This window comes from Pongo abelii, chromosome 2 (assembly GCF_028885655.2).
Source record: "Pongo abelii isolate AG06213 chromosome 2, NHGRI_mPonAbe1-v2.0_pri, whole genome shotgun sequence".
Taxonomy (NCBI): domain Eukaryota; kingdom Metazoa; phylum Chordata; class Mammalia; order Primates; family Hominidae; genus Pongo; species Pongo abelii.
Window position 1 is genome coordinate 107,414,618 of NC_085928.1, and position 26,104 is coordinate 107,440,721.

General features: G+C 40.9%; 1 protein-coding gene across 4 annotated transcripts in view; it reads left to right on the forward strand.

Moving 5' to 3' along the window:
* Positions 1-26,104, forward strand: part of SETD2 (SET domain containing 2, histone lysine methyltransferase) — a 145,788-nt gene that overhangs the window by 115,417 nt on the left and 4,267 nt on the right. For 2 of the 4 annotated variants that reach the window (XM_002813811.5, XM_009239095.4), the window contains 3 exons: positions 306-440; positions 4,198-4,337; positions 9,100-9,211. In XM_002813811.5, the coding sequence (XP_002813857.2) occupies positions 306-440; positions 4,198-4,337; positions 9,100-9,211 (387 nt within the window). Of the gene's footprint in view, positions 1-305; positions 441-4,197; positions 4,338-5,398; positions 5,523-9,099; positions 9,212-26,104 lie in introns of those variants that run through there. The other 2 variants (XR_008523327.2, XM_054550893.2) reach the window with 2 other exon arrangements.

A 26,104-nucleotide genomic window follows, 5' to 3' on the forward strand; every position in this document is an offset into this window, starting at 1 on the left:
GTCATTGAAAGCTAAACAGTTGGAGAATTTCTGTGACCAAAAAAAAAAAAAGAAGGTTTTTATTTTCTTATGATAAAGTAAAATCAAAGTGGGTAAATGAATAGGGAATTAGTAAAAAAAAAAAAAAAAAAAGAAACCTGGGGGTTTGAAACAAAAAATTGTTTTGCACATTTACGTCCAAATATATAAACAAAAAATTTAAAAATGTTATGGGTATATCTTTAAGATTGTGCCAACTTGGAAGTCAGTCTGTTTATTAAAGTGACAAAAGCTTAAATTATTGATTTCTTCATTTTATCTTTTAGAGTTATGCCCAGCCAAGTCTTCAGTATATCCAGGGGCAACAGATTTTCACAGCTCATCCACAAGGAGTGGTGGTACAGCCAGCCGCAGCAGTGACTACAATAGTTGCACCAGGGCAGCCTCAGCCCTTGCAGCCAGTAAGAAATATTTCAGTTGTTAAAACTCATTGGCTGTCTACTTTGTCTTTAGAAGGTTTTCTTTTTGGTTTGGTTTTGTTTTGGGTTTTATTTTTGGGTTTTTTTTCACGTGTTCTTTGTTTATTTATTTTTATTTTTTTAATTTTTTTTGAGACAGAGTCTCGCTCTGTCACCCAGGCTGGAGTGCAGCGGCACAATCTTGGCTCACTGCAACCTCCACCTCCTCCTGGGTTAGAGCGATTCTCCTGCCTCAGCCACCTGAGTAGCTGGGATTACAGGTGTGTGCCACCACGCCCGGCTAATTTTGTATTTTTAGTAGAGACGGAGTTTCCGCATGTTGACCAGGCTGGTCTTGACCTCATGACTTCAGGTGATCCACCCGCCTCGGCCTCCCAAAGTGCTGGGATTATAGGCATGAGCCACCACACCCGGCCCGTTTTTAAATTTGTGTAGCCACCAAATTCACCTGAGCCACCCTGAGGGCGTGAACTCAACCATTTTGTAAAAAAAAAATTTTTTTAATTCTGTGGAATTTATAGTTCCGTTAATACATATTTTGCTCCGCACCTGTAGTCCCAGCTACTCAGGAGGCTGAGACAGGAGAATGGCGTGAACCTGGGAGGCGGAGCTTGCAGTGAGCTGAGATCGCGCCACTGCACTCCAGCCCAGGTGACAGAGCAAGACTCCATCTCAAAAAAAAAAAAAAATACTCCTAGGATCCTTTTTATTTGTTGTTTACCCTGACCTTGTATTTTTATATTTTACTATGAATTTTTGAAGTAATAATTTTATTTTTTTACTTTTTTTTTTTTTTTTGACTCTGTCGCCTAGGCTGGAGTGCAGTGACACGATCTTGGCTCACTGCAACCTCTGCTTCCTGGGTTCGAGTGATTCTCCTGCCTCAGCCTCCTGAGTAGCTGGGACTACAGGTGTGCATCACTGCGCCCAGCTAATTTTTGTTTTTTGTTTTTTTTTTAAGAGATGGAGTCTTGCTCTGTCGCCCAGGCTGGAGTGCAGTGGCACGATCTTGGCTCACTGCAAGCTCCGCCTCCTGGGTTCTTGCTATTCTCCGGCCTCAGCCTCCTGAGTAGCTGGGACTACAGGCACCCGCCACCACGCCTGGCTAATTTTTGTATTTTTAGTAGAGGCGGAGTTTCACTGTGTTAGCCAAGATGGTCTCAATCTCCTGAGGTCGTGATCTACCCACCTTGGCCTCCCAAAGTTCTGGGATTACAGGCGTGAGCCACTGTGCCCGACCTTAATTTTTGTATTTTTGGATACAGGGTTTCACCATGTTGGCCAGACTGGTCTCCAACTCCTGACCTCATGATCCGCCCACTTTGGCCTCCCAAAGTGTTGGGATTACAGGCGTGAGCCACCGCACCTGGCCGAAGTAATAATTTCCTAGACCAGCTATCTATTAGTATTTACCATGTACAGGTTGAGTATCCCTTATCTGAGCTTCAGGGGGCCAGAAGTATTTCACATTTCAGAATTTTATGGATTCTGGAATACCTGCATTATAATTACCACTTGAGCATCTCTAATTTGAAAATCTGTAACTTAAAATATTCCAATAAGCATTTCCTTTGAACATGGCCTTTGAGTGTCATGTCAGCACTCAAAATGTTTTGTATTTTTGTATTAGGGCTGCTTAACCTGTACTGGAATATGACACTGTACTAGTCACCATGGAGTAGGCATGTAGAATTGTGTGATATACTTCACTATACATGTTGTACAATGTTTAAAAAAAGTTTTTTATATGATGTTTAATATTAAGATAAGCTTTTGGTATTCTGCAACATATGTAGGAGGATATGGTGAAATCTCAAAGTGTTGTTGTTTTTGGATAAAGTGGAAAATAAGAGGTTGGCATGGGAAACAATTGAAAAAACTAAACGGAATAGCATGGTCAAATCAGCACTTTAGAACACTTACAGTTCTGGAGAAAGCTCTTGCAGCAATCCAGCAATTGATGGTGACTTTAGACAGGACAGTTAGTGAAGATGGACTAAAAATACTATATGTGAAATAACAGGATAATAAGATAATGTGTACTTAGAGCAGATGTTTGAGTGGTTGTTATGAGTTGAGCCCTTCTAGGCTTTTTTTTTTTGAGATGAAGTCTTGCTTTGTTGCCCAACCTGGAGTACAGTGGTTTGATCTCGGCTCACTGCAACCTCCGCCTCCCAGGTTCAAGCAATTCTCCTGCCTCAGCCTCCTGAGTAGCTGGGTTTACAAGTGCACACCACCATACCCGGCTAATACTTTTGTATTTTTAGTAGAGACAGGGTTTCACTATGTTGGCCAGGCTGGTCTCAAACTCCTGACCTCGTGATCCACCTGCCTCAGCCTCCCAAAGTGCTGGGATTACAGACGTGAGCCACTGTGCCCGGCCGACTAGGCATTTTTAATACAAACATAAATAAGTTTCCATTTGTATTCTTAAAAGCTGATCTTTCAAATAAGAGAGAGATGATGGTCACAAGAGAAAGATGGTGACTACACTAAAAATAGAGTTTTGTGTTGGGAATAAGTACTGAATGGTTTGGAATATATTTTTTTTCTTTTTTGCCTTAAACTATTAAGAGATAAATGATTTGGAATATTAAGTGACACAGAAGCTTGGGGAAAAGAGGTCACTTTATAAGCTAAAGGATAGGGTAATGGAGGAATTGAAACTTAAGCTGGGGCAGAAAACCCCAGCTGGGTGAAATAAGAGATAAAAAAGAGTATACACAAAGCAAGAATGCTCAAAGACCTGTGTTTGCTTAAAAGTGAACACATTTTATCTGAGCCTGGGGTCTTCAGGTTCCTCTTAAACTGTGCAAGCAAAGGTAAAGTTAAAAAATGTATTCTTCATTAATAGGCTTGAAAGAAGGAACAAGTATATATCCTTGTGGTGATTACTAGTCTGCTAGGGCTGCCGTAACAAAATACCACAGACTGAGTGGATTAAATAACAGAAATTTTCTCACAGTTCTTGAGGCTGGAAGTCCAAGATCAAGGTGTCAGCAGTGTTGGTTTCTCCTGAGGCCTCTCTCCTTGGCTTGCGAATGGCTGCCTTTTTGCTGTATATACCTTTTCTCTGCGAGCGTCCTCTGGTGTCAGTTCTCTTTTAACAAGGACACCATCCTATTAGATAAAAACTCCTCATTCTTATGACTTCATTAATCTTAATTAGCTCTTTACAGGCCCTGTGTCCCAGTAACAGTCACAGCAGGATTAGAGCTTCAACATATATGTTTTGGGGAAACAAAAATCAGTCCATAAGTGATTATGAGGTTTTTATGTTTTTCAGAATGTGGCACTAATATTTTATAGTTTGAGGTTTCAAGTACGGAAAAAATATAATGGATAAATGTTAACATTCTGTCATATTTGCTTGGGGTTTTTTGGTTTTTCTTTTTTTTTTTTTTAAAGATAAAGATATTTCTGGAGCCCATTTAGTTAATTGGTATCCTGCAATTGATATGCCTTAGAATTGGTGTTTTAAAGTTGAAAAATGCTGCTCTATATGATAAACTATATGGTATCTTGGATGGTAAACTTAGAGCCAACTGTCAATTTTCTGACAGCTCTGTAAAGCTCTTTATATATACTGTCCCTTATTTCCCAGACTCTACCTTTCCTTTATCCTTTTTTTAAGAGGAGGTAGATGTACATTTTTACATATTTAAGTGGGCTATTTTGTCCTATTCAGCCAGATTAAGAGAGATATCACTGATCAAAAATGTGTGTGTTTTCTTTGTAGTCTGAAATGGTTGTGACAAATAATCTCTTGGATCTGCCGCCCCCCTCTCCTCCCAAACCAAAAACCATTGTCTTACCTCCCAACTGGAAGACAGCCCGAGATCCAGAAGGGAAGATTTATTACTACCATGTGATCACAAGGTAAGAGGAGCTGTGTGGGCATTCCCATGTCTGCTTTTACTTAATCAAAGAAGTTGCCACTGTAAGGGGAGTTTTACAGTTGTAAACTTCTTGTCATTAGCTTTTCACTGTGCTTGAAGGCTGCTGGATTTCCAGAATCACATCTTAAATGTATTTTAGACCTTAGACTTTGGTTCTTTTTGTATTTGTTTTGGTGTATTTTTATTTTTTGTCACCCAGGCTGGAGTACAGTGGTGTGATCTCAACTCACTGCAGCCTTCTGCTCCCATGTTCAAGTGATTCTCATGCCTTAGCCTCCCCAGTAGCAGGGATTACAGGCATGTACCACAATGCCTGGCTAATTTTTGTGTTTTTAGTGGAGACGGGGTTTCACCATGTATGTTGGTCAGGCTGGTCTCGAACTCCTGACCTCAGGTGATCTGCCCCGCCTGCCTTGGCCTCCCAAAGTGCTGGGATTGAGCCCCTGCACCCGGCAGTTTTGGTGTATTTTTAATCCGCAAGACTCTTGGAGAAAGCTAAGGAGATTTTTTAAATGTTAATTCATCTAATATTGTTTAAGTATCAGGGGTCATAGACAGATCTTTTCTGTAAAAGGCCAGAAAATAAATATTTTAGGTTTTACCAGCCAAGCAGTCTATATCATAGCTACTCAACTCCGCTGTTCAGTTTTTTTTACTGACAGCACTTTTCTATTTCCAAATTAAATAGCTAGATTGTTTATCCTTGACACACATTATTTATGCTTACTGTAGAAAGCAAATATAGTAGAAAAGTACTAAAAAGGAAGTATAATTCCTGGAACTGCCACTACTCAGAGATAACTCATTTAATGTTTTTAAAAATACCTTTTAGACAGATAGCTTTATGTGGGTATATGTACTTTGTGTGTGTGTGTCTCTGTGTGTGTGTGTATACACTCATCTATATAATCTTACGTAAATTGTTAAGATACATGTTTTTGTAGTCTGCTTTATTTACTAATCTATTTTATAGAGCTTTATCAATTAACATAGAACTATGGAATTTTTTCTTTAAAAAATTTTTTTTTCTTTTTTTTGTAGAGACAGAGTCTTGCTTTGTTGCCCAGACTGATCTTCACGAACTCCTGGCTTCAAGCGATCCTCCCACCTAAGCCTCCCAAAATGCTGGGATGACAGGCGTGAGGCACCACACCCAGCTACAACTGTTAGTTTTAGTAATTGTTTATACTTTGCTGCAGGGCTGGCAAACTATGCCCACAGGCCACTTGTTTTGGCAAATAAAGTTTTATTGGAGCACAACCATGCACATTTGCTTACAAATTGTCTATGGTTGCTTTCACACTACAATGACAGAGTAGTTGTGATAGAAACCATTTGGCCCACAGGTCAAAATATTTATCATCTAATCATTTACAGAGAAAGTTTGCCAACCCCTGCTCTATTGTATAGCTATATCAAATTGTATTTAACTCACTCTGATTGATAGGTCTTCACTATTTTATATCTAACTATAACCTTGGGCATCCTTAGGGACACTAATCTTACTACTTCTTCAAGAGAGTACTTAGAAGTGGAATTGTTGGGCAAAACAGGTACACATTTTAAATTGAGAAATATTGTCAGCTTACCATTAAACAATAGTTTGTATCAATTTGGACTCTCACAAAAAAAAGTGTGTATAAGTTCCTTTTAGCCATGTACAGCAGCTCATGCCTATAATCCTAATGCTTTGGGAGGCTGGGGCAGGAGGATCGCTTGAGCCCAGGAGTTTGAGACCAGCTTAGGCACCATGGTGAAACCCCATCTCTACGAAAAATACAAAATTAGCTTGGCATGGTGGTGTGCACCTGTAGTCACAACTAGTTGGGAGGCTGAGGCAAGAGGATCACTTGAGACAGGAGGTCAGATCTGTAGTGAGCCATGATTGTGCCACTGCATTCCGGCCTGGGTGACAGAGCAAGACCTTGTCTCCAAAAAAAAAAAAAAAAAAAAATCCTTTTCCCTCATGTTATCTCTTTTAACCTTGCAAGTCTAACAGGTGGGAAATATTTTTATTTTCAGTTATTTTACTATTGAGATGGGATGTCTTCATTCGATTGTTGGTTATTTGTATCTTTTGTGAGTTACTTGTGTGGGCCATCTACCCATTTTCTGTCCAGTGTTAGATTTCTTTATCAAGAGTTTTGTTTCTGATATCTTGTGACATGAAGGAGTTTAAAATTTTCATATATTTTCCCTTTCTGCTTAGAAGGGCCTTCCTTATTCTCATTAAAATGCTTCTATAGGCTGGGTGCAGTGGCTCACACCTGTAATCCCAGCACTTTGGGAGGCCAAGACGGGCAGATCACCTGATTTCAGGAGTTCAAGACCAGCCTGGCTAACATGATGAAACCCCGTCTCTACTCCAGATACAAAAATTAGTTGGGCTTGGTGGCAGGTGCCTGTAATCCTTGCTACTTGGGAAGCCGAGAGGCAGGAGAATTACTTGAACCCTGGAGGCAGAGGTTGCAGTTAGCCGAGATCGTGCTACTGCACTCCAGCCTGGGTGACAGAGTGAGACTCTGTCTCAAAAAACAAAAAGGCTTTTATAAAATGAGTCCTCATTATGTCGCTAATTGAATGTGTAATGATTTTAAAAACCATGTGTGGTTTAACCAGAACTTTTTTTTTTTTTGAGACAGAGTTTTCACTCTTGTTGCCCACGCTGGAGTGCAGTGGCATGATCTCGGCTCACTGCAACCTCTGCCTCCAGGGTTCAAGTAATTCTCCTGCCTCTCAGCTTCCTGAGTAGCAGGGATTACAGGCACCTGCCACCATGCCCAACTAATTTTTTTTTTTTTTTGTATTTTCAGTAGAGACAGGGTTTAACCGTGTTGGCCAGGCTGGTCTCAAACTCCTGACCTCAGGTGATCCACCGGCCTTGGCCTCCCAAAGTGCTGGGATTACAGATGTGAGCCACCACACCTGGCCAAAACTTTGTTTTTTTAACACCAAAACAAATTTTAAATATTCTATCAATCTTCCAAAAATAAAAAAAGTTTGGGCCGGACATGGTGGCTCACGCCTATAGTCCCAGCACTTTGGGAGGCTGAGGTGGGCGGATCATGAGGTCAGGAGTTTGAAACCAGCCTGATCAACATGGTGAAACCTTGCCTCTACTAAAAATACAAAAATTAGCTGGGCGTGGTGGCGCACACCTGTAATCCCAGCTACTCAGGAGGCTGAGGCAGGAGAATCACTTGAACCCGGGAGGCAGAGGTTGCAGTGAGCTGAGATCATGCCATTGCACTCCAGCCTGGGTGACAGAGCGAGACTCCATATCAGAATCAAAAAAAAAAAAAAAAAAAAGTTTGTATTTCTTATTTATATGTGTACCTTTCCCATCTTTTCTAGGTTTTCTTTATCTGGTAGCTAAGAACAGACATGTATATATTTGTTCAGTTTCTATAATAACACCCTTAGCTGCTTGTGGTTCTTTTATTATGGTAGAAATCTTGAGCCTTTTAAAATAAATGAATTCCATAGGTCAGAGGTAAGCCTATTTTTACAATAATCTATATATGTATATACACTGATTTATATCAAGTGTCTTTAATGTTGTTATGTTGTTGACTAAAGATTGATGTGGTGGTAAAGCAGAAGACTGTAGTGACAAGATTGACCTGCCAGATTTGTTAGATCCTTCGAGGCTTTTGACATTTTAAGTCACTGTCCTCATAACATTCTCTGTTACAGCTGGCTTCAGACTCCTGAACGTGAATATCCTTACTTCCACTTTTTATCCTACAGATCTTTTTTAAAAAAGAAAAATCTTTGCTTGCTTATTTTCAAAATGACTGTAAACATTTAAAGGGTTAACATGACTGAAACCTTTTTGCAGTCAGTCGAGAATATTTTTAGCAGAGGGTACAAGTTTTTGTTTTCTGTTTGTTTGTTTGTTTTTTAAGACAGAGTTTCACTCTTGTTGCCCAGGCTGGAGTGCAATGGCACGATCTTGGCTCACTGCAACCTCCGCCTCCTAGGTTGAAGTTATTCTACTGACTCAGCCTCCTGAGTAGCTGGGATTACAGGTGCCTGCCACCACGACTGGCAAATTTTTTGTATTTTTAGTAGAGATGGGGTTTCACCATGTTGGCCAGGCTGGTCTCGAACTCCTGACCTCAGGTGATCCACCCGCCTCAGCCTCCCAAAGTGCTGGGAGTACAGGCATGAGCCACCACGCCTGGCCAGGGGTACAAGTTTTTAACCTGTACGTATTTTTCTTGTCGGTCATTAAACCAGAGGTGCAGAACTATTAAAAAGAAAACTCCTAAAGCCAGGGATAATTTTCTCATGTGGTCAAGGACTGTGAGAGGTGTTACATGATTATTTTGCTCCAATTATATGCTAGGTATAGTCACTGTTTACCTCTTCATCTGCAGAGGGGTGACATAGGCAGGGACCTATTTCCTGTACATTTTAGGCTTTGCCCAATCTTATTTGCATGACATTAAGAGTCAGGTGAGAGACAGACAGGATGTTTGGGTTTACTGCTCTTTTTGACACCCAGTCAGTGTTGCCACATCATTGCCCACAGAAATACGGTCACTGAGGAGGGGCATGTCTCTGTGCTAGAATCATTGCTGTTAGGAAGATAGAAAAAGTTTGTCTCTAACTCATGGAGCTGACTTATTCTATGTCTTATTGTATGTTGTATTTTATGTATGTATGAGCAGTGATGTTTATGTCAGGATTCTCTGTTTCCTAGCCCTGACAGCATGGCTGTTTTTATCTCTTTCTAGGCAGACTCAGTGGGATCCTCCTACTTGGGAAAGCCCAGGAGATGATGCCAGCCTTGAGCATGAAGCTGAGATGGACCTGGGAACTCCAACATATGATGAAAACCCCATGAAGGTGAGTGTGGCTTACACATGTATTTCCTGATCATTTGGGAGTCCATCCAAGACCATCCCACATGGTCTTGGGATTCTTTTTTCTTTATTCTGAAAAATAAGTGAGTGACCATGCATGTATCAAGGTGTAGAGATGAAGTCAGGGAGAAAGAATGGCCTTTTTACATATACACCATGGAATACTATGCAGCCATAAAAAAATGATGAGTTCATGTCCTTTGTAGGGACATGGATGAAACTGGAAATCATCATTCTCAGCAAACTATCGCAAGGACAAAAAACCAAACACCGCATGTTCTCACTCATAGGTGGGAATTGAACAACGAGAACACATGGACACAGGAAGGGGAACATCACACTCTGGGGACTGTTGTGGGGTGTGGGGGAGCGGGGAGGGATAGCATTAGGAGATACACCTAATGCTAAATGACGAGTTAATGGGTGCAGTACACCAACATGGCACATGTATACGTATGTAACAAACCTGCACATTGTGCACATGTACCCTAAAACTTAAAGTATAATAATAATAAAATAAATAAAAAATAATCCCATTACAACCCTGAATCCCTTTTCAAAAAAAAAAAAGAATGGCCTTTTTTAGACATTGAGAGACTCAGATGCATACTAACTACTTACTCATTTGAGGGAGATATATGGCCAAGAATTGTGAGGGGTGTTCAAAACACCCATTACTATGTTACTATGATCGCTTCAGGGCCTCTCTTGTTCTCTCTCTTTGCCGTTTTTTTTTTTTTTTTTTTTTTAATGAGACGGAATCTCACTCTGTTGCCCGGGCTGGGGTGCAGTGGTACAATCTCGGCTCACTGTAACCTCTGCCTCCTGGGTTCAAGCAATTCTCCTGCCTTAGCCTCCCAAGTAGCTGGGACTACAGATGTGCACTCCACGCCTGGCTAATTTTTGTATTTGTAGTAGAGACAGGGTTTCACCATGTTGGCCAGGCTGGTTTTGAACTCCTGACCGGGGCTGATCTGCCTGCCTTGGCTTCCTGAAGTGCTGGGATTATAGATGTAAGCCACCACGCCTGACCTTTCTTTGCTTTTTGTTATTAGTGCCCATAACATATGCTTTCATGATTGGTCTGTTCAAAACCAATAGGAGGGGTGGGTTTTGTTTTTGTGTTTTTTGGTTTTTTTGGGTGTGATCTTGGCTCACTGCAACCTCTGCCTCCTGGGCTTCAGCAGTTCTCATGTCTCAACCACCCAAGTAGCTGGGATTATAGGTGTGTGCCACCATGCCTGGCTAATGTTTGTATTTTTAGTGGAGATGAGGTTTTATCATGTTGCCCAGGCTGGCCTTGAACTCCTGACCTCAAGCAATCTGGCTGCTTCAGCCTCCCAAAGTGTTGGGATTACAGGCATGAGCCACCACAGCTGACCGTATGAAGTGTCTTGAATGAAATCAGATATCATATTTTTATGTCCTAAAACCTGACTAATATTTTTTTAATTTTGAAAAGAATTAAGTACTTCAATGGTTAAATTATTGGGAATAGGTGGAAGAATGAAGAGGGAAGAAAAGGAGCTGGAGTGAGAAGGGATTAAAGTAGAAATGAATTCATTCTTCTGTTTATATTTTATTCACTTTTGGAGGAAATGTTTTTCTCTTTTCATATGTGTTTGGCATTTGCAAAAAGATACACACTTAAGTTCAATCCATGTGGAGTTTGCTAAATTTCAAACGAATCACATAAATCACTTAGCCACTTCACTCCAGCTGTTATGCTCTCTTGTTTTCCTGAATCATTTAGGAATATGCCCAAGACTGCTAGGCACTTGCCATTTAAATTATATGTAAGCTTAAATACAAACAAAAATCACAACTGCCATTTCCAGACTTCTGTACTGTGTTAGTTATATCTTTTGAAAAATAAACAAAGGGATTAAGATAAGATCTGGTGCAGCAATACAGCTGAGTTCTGGGGCCAAGTTTATAAAGCATGTTGGAGGCCTTACCCTTCTTATAAGCCCAAGTTCATGGGCACCGTAACTATTAATCTTGATTCAGTCTTTTGGTCTAGTATATGCATATTAAATTAGGCCTTTCAAAGCAAATGAGGAATGGGCATGAAGTTCACTGTTGCTTATTTAATGCTCAAGGAATTGCCTTTCTTATATGAAGACCTGTGTTGGGAAATCCAGGTCATCAAACTAGCCAAGCACAAAGTAGGAGCTGAGAAGTAGGGGCCAAGTAAAAAGGGCAGCTTATGTGCCATGCTACACAATTAGACCTTCATTCTCTGGCTAGCTGGTGAGAAAGGGAAACCTTTAAAGTGATTTGATCAGTGACATTTGCCTTTTACAAGGCTCTCTGCTGGAGATGGACTGGAGGGGTTGACCATGGAGCTGGCGCCTTCACAATGAGCTTATTGTAGTAGTTAGGTCTGCTCAGCACCCAACAGCACCAGGCACCACCTGTTAAAAATGCAAACTCTCACTCCCTGTCCCAGACCTGCTAGATCAGAATCTGAAGTGATACAAGGTCCCAAGGTAATTACACATTCAAGTCTAAATAATTGGCAGTATTGTTTGTGATCAACTGTAAGAGAAGTATGATCATAAAACCTTACTATATCCAACCACCCAGAGTGAGTGTGTTTGTCAGGTTATGTTTGATCTTTACTCTTCTGTTACCATAGGTGCATGTGTGCCTGGGGAGTAGGCTCTTGAAAGTATTATATCCAAAAGGCAATGCCTGAATTATAATCTACTAGCTCGGAACTTTGGATCTCTAAATACACATTTTAAATCACACAGATATGAACTTAATCTCACTCTTTCACATTTTGGTTATTTATCAGACATTTGAGTTCCTATTCAGCACAAATGCCACGCCCAGAACTGGGGATACAAAAGCAGTATAAGGCAAGGTTATTGCTCCCAGGGGTCATAGGAAGGTAAGGTTTGAAAATGTACAGTATTATGTGTTAAGTGGTAAACTGAGGGATTTATTTATTTTGTCATTTGATTTGCTTTGATTTGTTTTTAGAGGCAGGGTCTCCCTTACTCTGTAGCCCAGGCTGGAGTATAGTGGTGCAAGCATAGCTTACTGTAACCTTGAATTCCCGGGCTCAAGTAATCCTTTCGTCTCAGCCTCCTGAGTAGCTAGGACTATAGGTACATGCCACCATGCCTGGCTAATTTTTAAAAATTGTGGTAGAGACAACAAACAAGGACTTTAGAGGCCTGCAAAAGAAAATATAGTCTATCCTAGGAAGGAAAAGAGCACTAAACTAAATCTAACACTTAATTCACAATTAATTCTGATATATTGATATGCTCATGTGTGTTGGGGGAGGTACATGTATAAAAACGAAAGGGAACGGGAGATTATAAAGAGAAAACATTCCTCCTGATACTAGCTCTTAACTGCCTCGGGGGGTTATAGAGTAGTACTTCCAATGGAGATTCAAAGGTGTCAGCTTCACTCAGTTGTTAGAGAAGATTGGAGAGGCCCTTTTATTCTTTTCTGCCATTGTATGTATACATAAATAAATCCGCAAATAATAATAATGAGAGTGCACAAAGAATTAAGCTGCCAAATGTATTTCCTGTTGTGAACAAATAAAGGTAGAGGTCTTCTTTCCCAAAAAGAATAATCATAGGCTAGGCACGGCAGCCTACTTTGGGAGGCCGAGGTGGCCCGATCACTTGAAGCCAGGAGTTCAAGACTAGCCTAGCCAACATGGTGAAACCCTGTGGCTCAAGCCTGTAATCCCACCACTTTGGGAGGCCCAGGCAGGTGGATCACCTGAGGTCAGGCGTTTGAGACCAGCCTGGCCAACATGGTGAAACACTGTCTCTACTAAAAATAGAAAAATTAGGTGGGCATGGTGGCACATGCCTGAGCACATGGTAATCCCAGCTGCTTGAAAGGCTGAGGCAAGAGAATCGCTTGAACCCGGGAGATGGGGGTTGCAGTGAGCCAAGATTGCACCACTGCACTCCAACCTGGACAACAAGAGCGAGACTCTGTCTCAAAAAAAAAAATCAAACCACGACAGGGCTTATAACTTTAGTTACTTGAGTGCAAATGTTAAGATTTGGTCTTGGTTTTCAGTCAGAAATTCACATATAGAATCAATCAGATTAATTTCTCTATACTCAAGAGCTGAGTCCCCCTCATTCTTAGGAGATACACACATTCCCCTGGGCTTCAAGCCAGCCTCCTCCTAGATTACTTCTCCTTCAAGTCTGTCCCTGCTTACACTGGCAGTCCTGCACCACGTGCTTCCTCAGCATGGTACAAATGGTTGCTTATAGCTCTGTCATGCTTTTTCATCCTGGGAGCATAGAAGAAACTCAACCAGAGAAAGTTAGGAGGACTTTGTGAGAAAGTGGCCTTTGAGCTTTAAAGGATGAGGAATTTTTCAGTAAGCAAAGACAGGCTAAAAGGAAAGCTGGAGCAAAGGCAGGGAAGGAAGGGAGTGTTCAGGATATGTTTGGAGAATAGCTCTGTTTACTTGTAGGAGGAACACAGGCATCATAAAACTTGTAATCCAGCATGAGGTTGGAAGGGCATTGTTGGGGATAGATCTTGGGGATTTGAAAATGTAAAAGAATATGAACCTTTGTATGGTGGGAAACCTTTGAATTTTTTTTTAGTAAAATTTATCTCAAGGCTTATGATTATAGGCCCTAAAATTCAGAAATGATACGTAAATAAAGGAATTGACAAGTACTTGTGCAAAGCAATTCAGTCTTTAAGGATGGCTTTTTTTTTTTTCCTCTCTGAGACAGTCTAGTTCTGTCGCCCAGGCTGGGGTGCAGTGGTGTGATCTCGGCTCATTGCAACTTCCACCTCCCGGGTTCAAACGATTCTCATGCCTCAGCCTACTGAGTAGCTGGGATTACAGGCACCCGCCACCACGCCTGGCTGATTTTTGTATTTGGAGTAGAGACAGGGTTTCACCATGTTGGCCAGGCTGGTCTCGAACTCCTGACCTCAGGTGATCCACTTGTCTCGGCCTCCCAAAGTGCCGGGATTATAGGTGTGAGCCACCGTGCCCAGCCTTATTATTTGTTTTTAAATTTTTATTTGTCTTTGCTTTCTTTTGGATTGATTTAGAATTTATTTCAAGTATTCTGGTTTTTTTTGTTTTGTTTTGTTTTGTTTTGTTTTTCCTATTGGCTTAGCCATACCTCTTTATTTTCTTTTATTTTTTATTTTTTTGAGCCATGGTTCACTCTGTTTCCCAGGCCGGAGTGCAGAGGCACCATCAGGGTTCACTGTAGTCTCCACCTACCAGGCTCAGATGATCCTCCCGTCTTAGCCACCCAAGTAGCTAATTTTTGTACATTTTTGTAGAGACAGGGTCTCGTGGTGTTGGGGACCAGGCTGGTCTCAAACTTCTGGTGTCAAGCAATTTTCCTGTTGTGGCCTCCAAAAGTGCTGGGATTACAGGTGTGAACCACCACACCTGGCCTGCTTTACTTCTTGGTGGTTGTTTTAAGACAGTGGTTCTCAAAGTTTGGTGTGGGGACCTCTAGGTTCCTAAGACTCTTTCAAGGGAGCCACAAGGTCAAAGCTGTTTTAATAATAATATGAAAACATTACGTGCCTCTGTCACATTTGGTACATTCACAAATATACCATGGAATTTTCCAGGGGGCACATGACATATTTGAATGCAGAAGGCAATGAGACTTCAGCTGTATTCTAAGGGAGATGTTAAAAGAGATTTCCAAAATGTATAACTGCCACTCTTAACTGAATTGCTTTAGTTTTGGAAAACAGTTATTTTTCACAAAAAATTATATTATTGTTATATGTATTGTTATATAATAGATTTGCTAATGTTATTTTAAAATAATGCTTAATTTTTTCTCAGTTTAACTTAATTTCTAATATGAAAAATTTTGATAGCTATAACCCATATGAATAAAAGCTCTTTGCGGTCCTCAGTGTTTTAAGAGTATAAAGGGATATTTTTACTCTTTATACCTACACATTTGAAAAACAGTGTTGTAAGGTTTACAGTATGCATATTTATCTTATCACAATCTACCATTAAGTCCTATATTTACCCACATATTTACCATTTCCAGCACTCTTCATTCTCTCATGTAGATTTGAATTTCCATCTGGAATCATTTTCCTTTAGCCTAAAGAATTTCCTTTAACATTTCTAGTATTTCAGATCTACTGTTGATGCATTTTGTCAGCTTTTGTTTGTCTGAAGAAAGGTATTTATCTTACCACTTTTTAAAAAGTAGTCTTTATTTTTAAAGCAATTTTAGTTCTATTTTGGCATAGCAAAATTGAACAGGAAGTACGGAGAGTTTCCATATACCCCCTGTCACTACACACGGCGCAAGCTTCCCTTTCTGTCAACATCAAAGCACAAGAGTGGTACTTTGTTACAATTGATGAATCTACTATGACACATTATTACCACCCAAAGTCCATAATTTACATTAGGGTTCATTCTTGGTATTGTACATTTGTGGGTTTTAACAAAGGTATCATGTCATCTATACAGCATCATAGTAACATACGGAATAGTTTCACTGCCCTAAAAATCTTTTGAGCTGCCTCTTACTCATCATGCCTTCTCTCCTCATCCCTCTTCCCCGGTTCCTGGTAACCACTGATCTTTTTACAGTCTTCATAGTTTTGCTTTTTCCAGCATGTCATATAGTTAGCTACAGTAGGTAGCCTTTTCAGATCGGCTTCATTCACTTAGCAATATGCATTGAGGCTTCCACCATGTCTTTTCATGGCCTGATAGCTCATTTCGTTTTAGCACTGAATGTCTGAGTGTACAGCAGTTTGTTTATCATTCACTTACTGAAGGACATCTTGGTTGCTTCCAACTTTTGGCAATTATAAATAAAGCTATGAAAAACATCCATGTACAGGTTTATTATGACAGATACTTTCACTGGATATGGAATTCTAAATTTATATTTTCTTCCTTTCAACACTTAAAAGATGTTTCCATTTTTTAATAATAGTTTCTAATAAAAATATAATTATCTTTTCCCCCCATATATCTTGATTTTGCCTTTTATAAACAGTTTTTAGTGGTTTGTGATATACCTTGGTTTTGTTTTCTTTGTGTTTAATCTGCTTGTGATTCTTGTACATTTTAGATCCATGATTGGTAGTTTTCATCAAATATGGAAATTTTTTCAAATATGTCTTTTTATACCATTGTCCCTTTTCCTGGGACTCCAATTACATACATGTTATTAAACCGCTTGATACTGTCTCACAGAGCACCACATCTCTGTCAAATTTTTTTCAGCTCTTTTCTCCCTGTGCTTCAGTTTGCGTGGTTTCTGTTGGCCTCTATTTAAAGTTCACTGATTTACCTTCTGCTGTATCGAATTAGCTAAGCTCATCCATTGATTCATTTTTAAATTTCAGTTATATTTTTCTGCTCTCAAATTTTAATTTGCATATTTTTTAATAGTTTTAATTTCTTTTTTATTTTTAACAGTGCTGATAAATACCTTTCACTTCATTGTATTTTTCATATTTTATTTTATTTTTTTTCAAGACAGGGTCTCACTCTGTTGCCCAGGCTGGAGTTCGGTGGTGCGATCTCGGCTCACTGCAACCTCCGCTTCCCAGGTTTAAGTGATTCTCCTGCCTCAGCCTCCCGAGTAGCTGGGATTACAGGTGCCTGCTACCACGCCCAGCTAATTTTTGTATTTTTATGGGGTTTTGCCCTGTTGGCCAGGCTGGTCTCAAACTCCTGACCTCAAGTGATCTGCCCATCTGGGCTTCCCAAAGTGCTGGGATTACAGGTGTGAGCCATCGCGCCTGGCCATTTTTACTTCATTTAAATGTCCGCTTTTTGTAGTCAAGTCCCAGAATAAAATGCTATTTTTAGGAATATGTTTAACTGAAAAACTGCATTTAAGTTTTGGCAGTTAAGCAAACTAACTTTGCATGATAAAGCCCCTATCAAGTATCTCATACTTAAGCAAATACCCCCAAATCATAGTTTGTAGCTTTTTTCAAAATACATTTTATACCATGTGTTCCCCAGGAAATCCCTGATATCTTCCTGTCAGGTTAAAGAAACAAGAAACACAATAGGACAGTGATTATATTTTTAAGTATTAAGGGGATTAGAGTCCCAGGTATTCTATATGCAGACCACTATACTCATATTTGTGTGTTTTTTATTTTGTTTTTTTGTTTTATATTTGTGTGTTTTAATAAGTTTCTGATCCATAGGCTTACATTTTTATAGAAGCTACAGTTTGAGTTCCATGACCAGATAAAGACAGGGCAGCCCTGTGATCTACAAGATTGAAGGGTGGCTGGACGCAGTGGCTCACAACTGTATAATCCTAGCACTTTGGGATACCAAAGCAGGTGGATCCCTCGAGCCCAGGAGTTTGAGACCAGACTGGGCAACATGGCAAAACCATTTAAAAAATGCAAAAAAAAAAATTAGGCATGTTGGTGCACATGTGTAGTCCCAGCTACTTGGAGGGCTTAGGTGGGAGGATCACCTAAGCCCCAGAGGTCAAGGCTACAGTGAGCCAAGATCATGCCACTGCACTCCAGCCTGGTGACAGAGTGAGACCTTGTCTCAAAAAAAAAAATTAAAAGTTTGGGGGTGTTTGATAGCTCAGGGTTAGGACCATTTGTTGGTGACATTGAGATGGTCGAGCTAGTCTACAACAAATCTATGTGAGGGGAACTTGGAAGTGTTGGCTGTCTTCATGGCCTCAAAGGCCTCTGCCCTGTGCACTACAGTGTAGCCATACTCCTGCTCTGTGGTCAGGTAGGGCATGCTCAGCCATTAGTGGTTCTCCAGATGACCAATCTACTGCCACCAGGAATGCTACTGTGGTTGGGGAGGGCAGTCAGGAACATGATGTCACCTGTGCTTCTCAGGAGTCTGTCCCTTTGGCCCAGTAGTTTTAATTTCTTCACTGTGTTCATGTTTTTTTTCATAACTGTGAACATTTATAATAGCTTTTTAATAGTTGCCTGCTATTTTCAGTTGAACACTGGACATTGTGACTGTTACATTGTTGAGTTTCAGAGTTTTGTTACTTTCCATTAAGAATGTTGAGCTTTGTTCTGATAGCCAGTCAAGTTACTTGTGGATCACGTTGATTTTTTAGAGGCTGTTGTTAATCTTTGTTGTGTTCAGTCCAGAGTAATTTTTTCTCTAGGGCGTCTCCTAAGGCATCGCCTGTCTGGGATCTCCACTGAATGCCACAGGTTATCTAATGGATATCTCTTCACTTTAGCTGATGGAAGCTCACATGTTTCCCAGCCTTTTGTGAGCTCTGAGAATTGTTAGCTTACAGTTTATCTCAGATATTCTAAATTCCAATCCCTGTCTCCTTAGCTCACTGAGAACTCCATGCTGTGCGTGGGTTTTCCTCTCTGCCCCAGAGTCTGGTAAATTTCTCCAGGCAGAAAAGCCAAGGTAATCATAGGGCTTACCTCATTTTGTCCCTTGTCTCAGGATCATAGTTTAGTGCTGCTTAATGTCCAGTGTGTGCAAACTGCCTTTTTCATGTATTTTGTCTAGTTTTCCAGTTTTTAACTCTGAGAGGGCTAATTCGTTTAACAGTTAATCTGTCATGACCAGAAGCACAAGTCTGGACAAGCTTTTTTGTTTTTTTTTAAAAAACAAAAACGAAAACAGCATCCTGGCTAACACGGTGAAACCCCAATTCTACCAAAAAAAAAATACAAAAAATTAGTCAGGCGTGGTGGGGGGCGCCTGTAGTCCTAGTTACTTGGGAGGCTGAGGCAGGAGAATGGCGTGAACCCGGGAGGCAGAGGTTGCAGTGAGCTGAGATCGCGCCACTGCACTCCAGCCTGGGTGACAGCGAGACTCCATCTCAAACAAAAACAAAAACAAAAAATAAACCAGCAGCAGCAGCAACTTTATTGAGGTATAATAAACCTAGTATAAAATCTAGTCGCTTTAGATTTACAATTTAATAGCTTTTAGTAATTTACCAAATTATGCAGCCATTACCATAATCTGGTTTTAGAACATTTTCCTCCTCCCAATAAGACCTCTCATACCCATTTGCAGTGACTTCCTAGCCCAGGCACTAATCCATTTTTTTTTTTAATTTTGTTAGTATTATACTTTAAGTTTTAGGGTACATGTGCACAACGTGCAGGTTTGTTACATATGTATACATGTGCCATGTTGGTGTGCTGCACCCATTAACTTGTCATTTAGCATTAGGTATATCTCCTAATGCTATCCCTCCCCCTTCAACCCACCCCACAACAGTCCCCGGTGTGTGATATTCCCCTTCCTGTGTCCATGTGTTCTTTTTTTTTTTGAGATGGAGTGTTGCTCTGTCACCCAGGCTGGAGTGCAGTAGTGTGATCTCGGCTTACTGCAAGCTCCGCCTCTCAGGTTCACGCCATTCTCCTGCCTCAGCCTCCTGAGTAGCTAGGACTACAGGCGCCCACCACCACGCACAGCTAATTTTTTAAATATTTTTTTAGTAGAGATGGGGTTTCACCGTGTTAGCCAGAATGGTCTCGATCTCCTGACCTTGTGATCTGCCCGCCTCGGCTTCCCAAAGTGCTGGGATTACAGGCATGAGCCAATCCATTTTCTTTCTTGATAGATCTGCCTCTTGTGGGCATTTTATATAAATGAAATAATACAATATATGGCCTTTTGTGATTGGCTTCTTTTATTTATTTATTTTATATAAATATACTTTAAGTTCTGGGGTACATGTGCAGAACGTGCAGTTTTGTTATATAGGTATACATGTGCCATGGTGGTTTGCTGCACCCATCAACCCATCACCTACATGAGGTATTTCTCATAATGCTATCCCTCCCCTAGTCCCCTACCCCCCGACAGGCCCCAGTGTGTGATGTTCCCCTTCCTGTATCCATGTGTTCTCACTGTTCAACTCCCACTTATGAGTAAGAACGTGCGGTGTTTGGTTTTGTGTTCTCTTGTGTTATTTTGTTGAGAATGGTGGTTTCCAGCTTTATCCATGTCCCTGCAAAGGACATGAACTCATCCTTTTTTATGGCTGCATAGTGTTCCATGGTGTATATATGCCTGCTACCTTTTCTTTATCCAGTCTGTAGTTGATGGACGTTTGGGTTGGTTCCAAGTCTTTGCTATTGTGAAGAGTGCTACAATAAACATATGTGTGCATGTGTCTTTACAGTAGAATGATTTATAATCCTTGTGGTATATACACAGTAATGGGATTGCTGGGTCAAATGGTATTTCTGGTTCTAGATCCTTGAGGAATTGCCACACTGTCTTCCACAATGGTTGAACTAATTTACACTCCCACCAACAATGTAAAAGCATTCCTATTTTCCACAACCCCTCCAGTGTCTGTTGTTTCCCAACTTTTTAGTGATTGCCATTCTAACTGGTGTGAGATGGTATCTCATTGTGGTTTTTATTTGCATTTCTCTAATGACCAGTGATGATGATCATTTTTTCATATGTTTGTTGGCTGCATAAATGTCTTTTTTTGAGAAATGTCTGTTCATATGCTTGCCCACGTTTTGATGGAGTTGTTTTTTTCTTGTGAATTTAAGTTTTTTGTAGATTCTGGATATTAGCCCTTTGTCAGACGGAAAGATTGCAAAAATTTTCTCCCATTCTATAGGTTGCCTGTTCACTCTGATAGTAGTTTCTTTTTCTGTGCAGAAGCTCTTTAGTTTAATTAGATCCCATTTGTCAATTTTGGCTTTTGTTGCCATTGCTTTTGGTGTTTTAGACATGAAGTCTTTGCCCATGCCTGTGTCCTGAATGGTATTACCTAGGTTTTCTTCTAGGATTTTTATGGTTTTAGGTCTTACGTTTAAGTCTATAAAGCAAGAATACAGTGGGATAATTGCTATAGTAGAAGAATGTGTGAAATGCTTTGGGAACAGAGAGATACATGGTTTGAGATGTATAGGAGCACAGTTTCACCTATAGGTAACCAGGACTGAGTATGCTAGGTAGATAAGGTGATTTTTTGCAAAGGCTTAAGACAGGACAAGCCAGTATATATAGGAGACTGAAAAATAATTTGGTTTGGTGAGAGTTTGGATTCATATAGGGAAGTTAGCAAGACAAAGATATGGAAAAGTAGGTTAGATTTAAATTGTCTGAAGTCTTAGTGCTCTGCTAGTATGGTTAATGTAATATTGTATAATAGGTACTTGGGAGTCAATAAATGGTTTTAATGCAAGGGAGTCAGACAGTCAAATGTGTGTCCTTCTAGTGAAATGGGCTCATTAATAAAGGTGAGATCAGTAATAGTGAAATCAAATTGGAGAGTGTTAATAGTTAGGCAAAGTTAGGAACTACGACTGGAGATGCTGGGGAATCTTGCCAAGACTGAAAAGCAGGATTGAGGGTTTAGCAAACAAGTGAGTAAGGGAGTCACGGATGGCCTGCACCCTCATTCTTAGCTTGGGTGGATAAGATCCCATCATTCAGTCTAGGGAATGAAAGAAAGAGCAGGAGGAGGTGTGGAGATACGTTCATTGTGGAGTTTGAGCTCCCTGCAGTGGCTGCTAGGCAGGCAAATCTGGGTTTTGAGTCATCAGTAAATTGGTGCTTGTTGGAGACAGAGAGAGCTGTATGGAGTGACATAGGGAAGGCATATAATGGGCAGATAATTCTTTGAAGAGTGCTGTCTGGTAGTAAAAGCTTTTGATGATGAGACTAAACATTGTGAGACTGTTCTTTTTCTCTTTTCCATCCATTGTTGTTCCCTTCATTGTCTTGTACTTACCGTCAAGGTAAGTGTAAGTGGTGGTAAGTGTAAAGTCAAATCTTCCCTTTGAGCACCTCTGACCTGAATTATTACTACTTGCACAATTGAGGCAGCAGTTTATTTACTGCTGCCTCCTGGCTTTTAATTAACAGTCATAAGGTATAATAGATCTCCTCTAACTATGTTATGTTAAAATAGTAGTTTTAGAGTATTTGTTGCATTGAGGGAGTTGCAGAGAGGTAGCATCAAGAGCCAATGTATTTTTCAAACAGGGTCTTGCTCTGTCGCCCAGGCTGGAGCACAGTGGTGTGATCTCGTCTCACTGCAACCTTTGCCTCCCAGGTTCAAGTGGTTCTCGTGCCTCACCCTCTGAATTAGCTGGGATTACAGGCATGCACCACCAGGCCCAGCTAATTTGTTTGTTTGTTTATTTGTTTTTTTGAGGCGGAGTCTCACTCTGTCGCCCAGGCTGGAGTGCAATGGCGTGATCTTGGCTCACTGCAACCTCTGCCTCCCAGGTTCAAGCAACTCTCCTGCCTCAGCCTCCCAAGTAGCTGGGATTACAGGCTCCTGTCACCACGCCTGGCTAATTTTTCATATTTTTAGTAGAGACAGTGTTTCACCATGTTAGCCAGGCTGGTCTCGATCTCCTGACCTCGTGATCCACCCGCCTCAGCCTCCCAAAGTGCTGGGATTACAGGTGTGAGTCACCACGCCTGGCCTTTTTGTATTTTTAATAGAGATGGGGTTTTGCTTTTTTGGCCAGGCTGATCTCGAACTCCTGGCCTCAAGTGATCTGCTCGCCTTGGCCTCCCAAAGTGCTGGGATTATAGGCCTGAGCCACCATGTCCAGGCTATATAAAATTTGTTTAAGAAATAAATGTTGAAAATTTCCCGTCTTGAGAGAGGGACATAGGCATTCAGATTCATGAAGCCTAAAGGATCCCAAGTAAAATCAACCAAAAGAAGAATACCTTGAGACACATTACAGTTATCACTCTGTATCCATAGGGGATTGATTTCAGGACACCCCATCATGGATGCCAAAGTCTAAGGATGCTCAAGTCCCTTAGTGTTTGTATGTCACCTATGCACATCCTCCCATATGCTGTAAATCACCTCTCTGTTGCGTATAATACCCAATACAATGTAAATGCTATATAAATAGTGGTTATACTACATTGGGGTTTTTAAAAATTGGTTCTTATTTGTATCATTTTTATTGTATTTTTTTTTCAATATTTTGTATCCATGGCTGGCCTACAGATGCAGAACACCAGCTATACTAAGTTTTTATTATTTTCAATGATCTTAATCTTTTAAAAATTGACATGTACAGGTTCATGTGCTGCAGAGCTTAGGTTGAATTGTGTGGATAGTGTTTATGATGGCTCAGCTTCTCCTCCTGCTTCTGGATTCATGCTGCCACAAAAGATGTAGTTCGTCACTGAATGATTTATGTTTTATGTTCTAAACAGTATATATATATATATTTTTGAGACAGAGTCTCGCTCTGTCACCCAGGCTGCAGTGCAGTGGCACGATCTCGGCTCACTGCAGACTCCACCTCCCGGGTTCAAGCAATTCTCCTGCCTCAGCCCCCCGAGTAGCTGGGATTACAGGTGCACGCCGCCGCACCCGGCTAATTTTTGTATTTTTTAGTAGAAACGGGGTTTCACCATCTTGGCCAGGCTGGTCTCGAACTCCTGACCTCATGATCCACCCGCCTCAGCCTCCCAAAGTGCTAGGATTACAGGCATGAGACACCGTGCCCAGCCCTCTAAACAGTATTTAATTAAATACAGGGAGAGAGAAGTATTAGCTGGGTATGTCCTGCTCTGCCTTTGTCAGGACTTATTTCTGTAACTCAAGCCATACCCTCTTGGTTCCAAGTCACATGGGCTTTGTGACATAGTCATGTCAATATTTATAATAAAGGATGATTCTGTTGTGTTACACAGCCTCTATATGGTTACCAGAACTGCCCAGTAAGCTTAAGGCCATTGCCAACTAATCCAGAAGGTCTCAAGCTTCACCTTGGGTAATATAAAGGTACTCAGGCCTGCCTTGTCATAATCAGAACAGATTTCCTAGGAATCCAAATGTGCCACAGATGAAGGCTGACAGCAGGGTCAGCTTCTAAAGGCAGTAAGCTCTGGCTTTCTGCCAGGCCCTTTGCCTGCTCATTTCATTGTGTACTCTTAACTGTCCACGGCCTCACATAGATTTCCACCAGAATCTTTAATTGACTGATACTCTATATAAGCCAACATAGAGAAAAGGCAAACTGATTATTGTTTATTGCTGAGGATCTGGAAGCACTCGCTTTTTTATGTATCAGAGCCCCCACTCTATTCTCTGGTGGTTTCCTTAAAAGTGCTTTTTTTCTTTTGGAGACAGCATTTCACTCTGTTGCCCAGGCTGGAGTGCAGTAGCATGATCACAGCTCACTGCAGCCTCAACCTCCTAGGCTCACGCAATTCTCCAGCCTCAACCCCCCAAGTAACTGGGACCACAGGCACAGCCACCATGCTCAGCTAATTTTTAAATTTTTTTATGGAGACGCTGGTCTTGAATTCCTGGGCTCGAGCAATCTCCCCATCTTGGCCTCTCAAAGTGCTGGGATTACAGGCATGAGTAATCCCTGTACATGGTTTACTCATGTAAACCATGTACATGATTGCACATGGGTGCAGTGGCACCCCACGTGCTAAATTTTTTTTTTTTTTTTTTTTGTGACAGATTGTTGCTCTGTCTCCCAGGCTGGAGTGCAATGGCATGATCTCAGCTCACTGCAACCTCCACCTCTCCCGGATTCAAGCAATTCTCCTGCCTCAGCCTCCCAAGTAGCTGGGACTACAGGCACGCACCACCACGCCCAGCTAATTTTTGTATTTTTAGTAGAGACGGGGTTTCACCATGTTGGCCAGGATGGTCTTGATCTCTTGACCTCGTGATCCGCCCTCCTCTGCCTCCCAAAGTGCTAGGATTATAGGCGTGAGCCACCGCACCCAGCCTTACCTGCTAAATTTTTAAATGGGACTTTTTTGGCATGGGGGGTCCTAAGGTTGTTCATGTCAATAACAAGTGCTGTCCTCAACTCTGACTCTGGTTACTTTGCCTGGCATTAGATTTGAGTAAATGTTAGCCAGTTTCTGAAATTATTTCCCATGCCATTTGCAAATCACAGACCATGAAGAGAGGGTTTCGTGAATTTCAGTACTCTCAAGAGTATTCCATTTTGGTTCATGATTTCCATGATGTAAGTCTGGGGACACCTCATTTTATCATTTCCTTTCTCGATCCCAATTTCTCAGCACTCAGGAGGACCAAGAAAGCTCCTAGACAGAGCTCAGTGGATTGTATTCTATAATTGTGTTTTTAAAGGCCACCCCCCCGTCAACCTCACCAAGTCAGGGATTAAATTATAAATATATTAAAAGTGCTTTGGGTTCATTTAGCTTTGTGAGTGCATACCCTATCCAGAGTGAAACAGGACATTTCTGTTTACATAGTACCCTCACTGAGAGCCTGGCCTCTTCCATAGGACCCAGATCTTTGAGATACCCAGACCTGAAGGGGCTTTCTGTACTCATTTCTGTTGCTACTCACTTCTGAGAGTTACAAGAGAACAGCTGGGGATGTGTTGAAGTTTTCTTGACTTACTCAAATAATTCTTGATCCCTTGCTACCTGAGGTCTTACTGTGGAGCATACTCATACCCTCTACAACTGGGGAAAAAAAATAACAAAATCCCAAAGCAAAACACTTGAAAATAGACTTAACTTATATTATTAGCATTATTCTTGCTGAGTTTTGTTTTCTCAAAAAACAAATTGGATCTTTATGTTCTTTTTACTCTACCCCCTAATCTCCCCATACAGCTACATGAAGAAATTGGAAAAATGGAAAATATGTAAAGCTTTTATGACACAGCAGAGAAAGTTGATTTGTAACAGCCTAAAGCCAAGGGAGTGCCACCTTTCTCTGGAGCTAGTCCAGCTGCTTTAGAACCAGAGCCTTCATATTGTTTATGGAAATGGAAGAAACAGAACCAGGAGATGGGTGGGGAGCAGGAAAATTATTCTGCCCTGTGCCCCTAACAAAAAAGTGTGAAGTACCTATAGTATCAACTCCAGCTTCTAGATCCATTATGAAGTAACTTGTATTTGGAG